A 6000-nucleotide genomic window follows, 5' to 3' on the forward strand; every position below is an offset into this window, starting at 1 on the left:
CAAAGTGTAGTAGTCAGTCGAGCACCAGCTTAGTTTAGTACCGGAAGATTAATCACGCAAATAAATTAGAAAACGATTCCGGCAACGGTTTATTTTACATACGGAAATATTGTGACGTTATTAAGATAAGACTAGTTATAACTTATAGTATACTGTATACTATGATATTCTACTTAACATGGTTACGGGAAATGTTATATTTGTATTTCACACTCGTTTGTTTTATTTTCCGGTGTAAAACATTCTTTTAGAACTCACGATGTGCACGCCATGGCGTGACAGCGTATATGGAGCTACGCAACTTACTCATCAAAATTCATTCATTGCGATAAAATACTATTTCAAAACATTTTCTTGTGAATTTTTGTAGCCAAAGTCACCTTTTTTTTACCTTTAAACTTCCGATTGTGCACTCTGGTGTTAGATCTTACCAAAAAGTAATTCCTTAATTAACTAGTGAATCCATTATTTCATTCCCAAATATAAGACTTACACTGGAGTACAAACCAAAACTTCCCGAAATTTGTTATATTTTGTGATATTATGTTATTCCATTTAATTTATGTTCACATTCATCTCTCATGGACTTGTATATGGATATATATACAACTCGTCTAAACATCAACCCAACAATGTTAGATCTGTAAATTTGCTATATATATATTCCTTTTCATATGTATCTCGTATACGTGAGATTCATGTATAAAATTGTTCTCACATTTTTCCAAGAACTTACAAATCAAAGTACCCATTCATTTGGCATCAATGTTTATATTAGAATGCTATAAAAGTAAATTAGATTTATTAAATTATAGATTATACATAACACAGTCTATTTATTAATTTATTTTTAGCTCACCTGGCCCGAAGGGCCAAGTGAGCTTTTCTCATCACTTGGCGTCTGTAGTACGTTGTCGTCGGCGTAAACTTTTTACTTTGTAGCTGATCCATCATCCAAGATGGTCGCCAGCAGGGGACTTAGTTTAACATAGGACCCTATGAGAAATGCATACACGTGACTTCTTTTCGAAAACCACTGCATGGAATGAAACCAAACAGACCATGAATTTCCTTATGAGTTGTTGACCAAACATTGTTACTTTGTAGCCAATCAATCATCCAAGATGGCCGCCAGCGGGGGACTTAGTTTAACATAGGACCCTACAGGAAATGCATACAAAGGACTTCTTTTAGAGAACCTCTGAATGGAATGGTACCAAACATAGTATGAATGTTCCTTATGAGGTGCTGTTCAAGTGTTGTAACTTTGTAGCCGATCCATCATCCAAGATGGCTGCCAATGGGACGACTTGGTTTAAGTTAGGACCCTACGGGAAATGCATACAAAAGTCTTCTTTTAGAGAACCAATGAATGGAATGAAACCAAACATAGCATGAGTGTTCCTGATGTGATGCTGACCAAGAATTGTTACTTTGTAGCCGATCCATCATCCAAGATGGCCACCAGTGAGGGGCTTAGCTTAGTTTAACATAGGACCCTATGGGAAATGCATACAAAAGTCTTCTTCTAGAGAACCACTGAATTGAATGAAACCAAACATAGATTCATGTATAAAATTGTTCTCACATTTTTCCAAGAACTTACAAATCAAAGTACCCATTCATTTGGCATCAATGTTTATATTAGAATGCTATAAAAGTAAATTAGATTTATTAAATTATAGATTATACATAACACAGTCTATTTATTAATTTATTTTTAGCTCACCTGGCCCGAAGGGTCAAGTGAGCTTTTCTCATCACTTGGCGTCTGTAGTACGTTGTCGTCGGCGTAAACTTTTTACTTTGTAGCTGATCCATCATCCAAGATGGTCGCCAGCAGGGGACTTAGTTTAACATAGGACCCTATGAGAAATGCATACACGTGACTTCTTTTCGAAAACCACTGCATGGAATGAAACCAAACAGACCATGAATTTCCTTATGAGTTGTTGACCAAACATTGTTACTTTGTAGCCAATCAATCATCCAAGATGGCCGCCAGCAGGGGACTTAGTTTAACATAGGACCCTACAGGAAATGCATACAAAGGACTTCTTTTAGAGAACCTCTGAATGGAATGGTACCAAACATAGTATGAATGTTCCTTATGAGGTGCTGTTCAAGTGTTGTAACTTTGTAGCCGATCCATCATCCAAGATGGCTGCCAATGGGACGACTTGGTTTAAGTTAGGACCCTACGGGAAATGCATACAAAAGTCTTCTTTTAGAGAACCAATAATGGAATGAAACCAAACATAGCATGAGTGTTCCTGATGTGATGCCGACCAAGAATTGTTACTTTGTAGCCGATCCATCATCCAAGATGGCCACCAGTGAGGGGCTTAGCTTAGTTTAACATAGGACCCTATGGGAAATGCATACAAAAGTCTTCTTCTAGAGAACCACTGAATTGAATGAAACCAAACATAGCATAAATGCTCCTTTACTAATCAGGTGCTTGTTAATATGTAGCCAAATTTTATTTATTATAGATATAGATAATTGTAAGCAGCAAGAATGCTCAGTAAAGTAAGATCTACAAACACATCACCCTGAACAAAATCCATCTGTGTTCCTTCTTTAATATGTACATAGACCAACGTGAGCGACACAGGCTCCTTGGAGCCTCTAGTTGTACACGTATTTACATAATTTTGACCATTAGGCATTTCTAAATTTTTTTTATTATGTTTAAAACAATTAAAGGTTACATTTTTCGATATATGAGTAGCCATAAGAAGACCCATAATGTAACATTTAAAGTTCAAGAATTTTTTATATATTGTTATATTATGGTATATAACTTAGATAATTATGTTTAGATTCAGTATGTTATACAATAAAAGTTTTCATAAAAAAATGTGTTGTTTAGAAAGTGTGCTGTATTTTAATCAGTTGACAACAAATTGAAGAAAAATAAATAATTGAAAATTGAAAAATGATCAAATAAAATTCACTAGTTTGTCCTACTGATTATATATAATCTCAATCGTTTATCAAGGTCGAGATCTGTAAATTGACCAAAATGCAGCAGTTAAAATGTTTGATCAACAATCACAGAATGGCTAATTTTGTTGGTTATATTTTATTGGTTCATTATAAATGTAAAAATATGTGCATAGAGAGCTTACTTCAGTATATATGCATGGTTCAATAATTCAATAATAACATTATATTGACAGATAGAGCGAGTTCAAAATTTAAGTTTATACCATATGTATGCAGCAAAGAAAGCTCTAATGGATAAACAAAACCCACCAGGCACAAACAATGAGAAGGAATTGTGGCATAGTCCACCAAACGAAGCTATTTTCAGCATCAATGTATATGGATTCAACAGGAGTTATTGTCAGGACAAAAGCAGTAAGTAGTTTTCATTTTCCTAACCATCCATTTTCTACATTTGAAAATGCCTGTACCAATTTAGGAATGTGACAGTTGCTGTCCATTCATTTGATGTGTTTTATCATTTGATTTTGCCATTTGATTATAGTTTCTTTCCATTTTGAATTTTCCTCGGTGTTCAGTATTTTTGTGATTTAATCATACCCATATAACAATAAAAGGTCATTTAATGAGTGAAGATAGTTCACCATGTATATACAATTAGGTATTAAGGTTTATGTACCCTTCTGTAGCCGTTTTTGTACGAACTTTTCAAACTTCAATTGTATCAAAACTACAGATATTATGAATAATAGAAATAGGCCATTTTGTACATATTCCAAGGGGAAACTTGATGCAAAGCATTATTTTTTACTGTTCCATTGCATTTAATAGAAAAAGAGGACTTTGTGGCAAATAAATCAAAATTTTTATAGAAAATCCCATGAAACTTATGAAGATGTTAGCTATAAGAAAGAGGAAAAGCCTATCGATTTTTAAACCACAAGTCAAGGTTACAGAAGATGAAAATTGACGGGAATACATAGCATAATATTATTTCAGCATGTGCTTCATTGACCAAGGGTCAAGGAAACAAACGGCTTTTTTTCTTTAAGGAGGGCAACACATGTGTCTGTTTAACATTGCCCCTGAACAATCCATATAATATGTATATGTTATATGTCTAAATACAGTAAAACTACCTTAACATTGAAATTAACAGCCACCTAGTTTTAGCCATCACTGGTCTAATGCACCTTTAATATTGCATTACATTTTCATTTCAACTTTTAACAACGGACATTTTCATGTTTTAACTACCGAAATAAGAATAAATGTGTTGTAAAAAATGTACATAGACCTAGGTGAGCGACACAGCCTATAACTTTTAAGAACCGTAACTAAAACATTCTAAAAAAAAAAAGAATTTAAAAGTTCTTTCAGACTTAATGATTTGAAGTGAAATCAGTTACATCAGAAATGTGCGAAAATATAAACATTCACCCAAGTTTTCTCAGTCTTACTTATAAACTGTTTTCTTTTTCAGAGGACGCATACTGGGGTGAGGGTATATATTTTTCGGCTGATGCATCATATTCTGCCAGAAGATGGTTATCAAAGCCCTCTGCAAGTGGTGAATACCATATGTTTATGTGTAAAGTGTTGACAGGTGTATCTTGTCCAGGACAAAGAGGAATGAGATTTCTTCCTGTCAGAAAAGATGGAACAATGCTGAACTATGACTCTGCTACAGATGCCAATTATAATCCTACAGTAGAATATGTTATCTTTCATGATGAACAAGCCTATCCACAATACTGCATTAGATTCAAGTATTAGTTATTCTATATGTAACCAGTGATTTATATGAGACAATATCTGAAAAAGTCTAGTTTTTGGCAATAAGAAAAAACCAAAAAAAATTCTTTAGACCCGGTATTTTAATAGCACAAATCGAAGAACACACATTGGGGATCTAGGAACTGTTGTCTGTAATTCAAATACTTGTTTAATAAGGAAACATTGGCAATTTAAAAAATGGTACAAAAAAAATCCAGTTCTTTCCTGTTACCAAAGTGAATCAATTTTAAAAAGTTTCTAATGGGAATAAGGAATAAGTTTAAGACACTATTTGTGGTTTACTAGTATATCCTGCAATAGTTTATCAAATGCCAATTATTGATTTTAGCATTTGCAATACAAAAGGTTTAGAAATATACTTAAATATAGTCAGATATGTCGGTAACATGAAAGAATCTTGAGTAACAGGACAACGGTAACAGGACAGAGTTGGTAACAGAAAGGATTTTTCTGCTTTATTTTAAAGTTTAAGAAAAATAAATCATTTTAGATTGGTCACAATTGGAAGATAACAGCAAACAATGTCATTTATCCTTTGAAACTGTATTTGCAAGATGAAAAATCTGCCCAGGTAATGAAAAATTCTAAAATAAATTCCTTTCTGTTACTATCTACTATACTAGAATTGCACAATGTTCTCTGCTGTTATCAAAAGCAAAAAACCTATTTTTTTATTCAATAAACTGTATATTATTTTGAAATTTATTTGATATGGGGGTGATAACTTATATTAAATGAAATGGTTGGCATATAGTAGATTAACTGTTCGATTCTTCAGTGAAATTGTCTTGAACATCCTTCCTGTTACTGATGATGGTTATGCTGTTACTTTTGATCAGGTAACATGACAGAACGTAACAGAAAGGAATTACGCGATAGTTTTTGTCCTTTTTATCACATTAAATGTAAGTGTATTTCCTGTGACATATAACTTTTAAAAAGATGATATAAAAACACACTTAATGTTGTGGTGCACACTTAAAAATATTCTCAGAAAGTGTAAAAAAAGGCTATAACAGGATAGAACACCAATAAGTATTTTTCTATAAATTCTTACCTTGGATGGGCTTGAATTTTCAAACCTGGCCGTCTTTCCAACTATTTCTTTGTACTAATACATTCAGGGAATGATGCTCTTCACAATACATAATGGGAAAATAACTCTTGGTCTTGTAAACGGTTCCACAGGTAAAAAAAAACCAGTGGTAACAGGAGGGAAATCACCCCTGGGGACAAATTTTTTTTCTCTTA

The 6000-nt window shown here is 33.3% G+C and overlaps 1 protein-coding gene across 1 annotated transcript in view; it reads left to right on the forward strand.

Annotated features, from left to right (window-relative positions):
* Positions 1-4751, forward strand: part of LOC139521723 (protein mono-ADP-ribosyltransferase PARP14-like) — a 107277-nt gene extending 102526 nt beyond the window's left edge. The window contains exons 7-8 of the mRNA XM_071315285.1: positions 3186-3366; positions 4436-4751. Coding sequence (XP_071171386.1) covers positions 3186-3366; positions 4436-4728 — 474 coding nt within the window. The 3' untranslated portion in view covers positions 4729-4751. The remainder of the gene's footprint in view (positions 1-3185; positions 3367-4435) is intronic.
* The last annotated feature ends 1249 nt before the right edge of the window (positions 4752-6000 follow it).

The sequence above is a fragment of the Mytilus edulis genome, chromosome 4 (assembly GCF_963676685.1).
Source record: "Mytilus edulis chromosome 4, xbMytEdul2.2, whole genome shotgun sequence".
NCBI classification, from domain to species: Eukaryota; Metazoa; Mollusca; class Bivalvia; order Mytilida; family Mytilidae; genus Mytilus; species Mytilus edulis.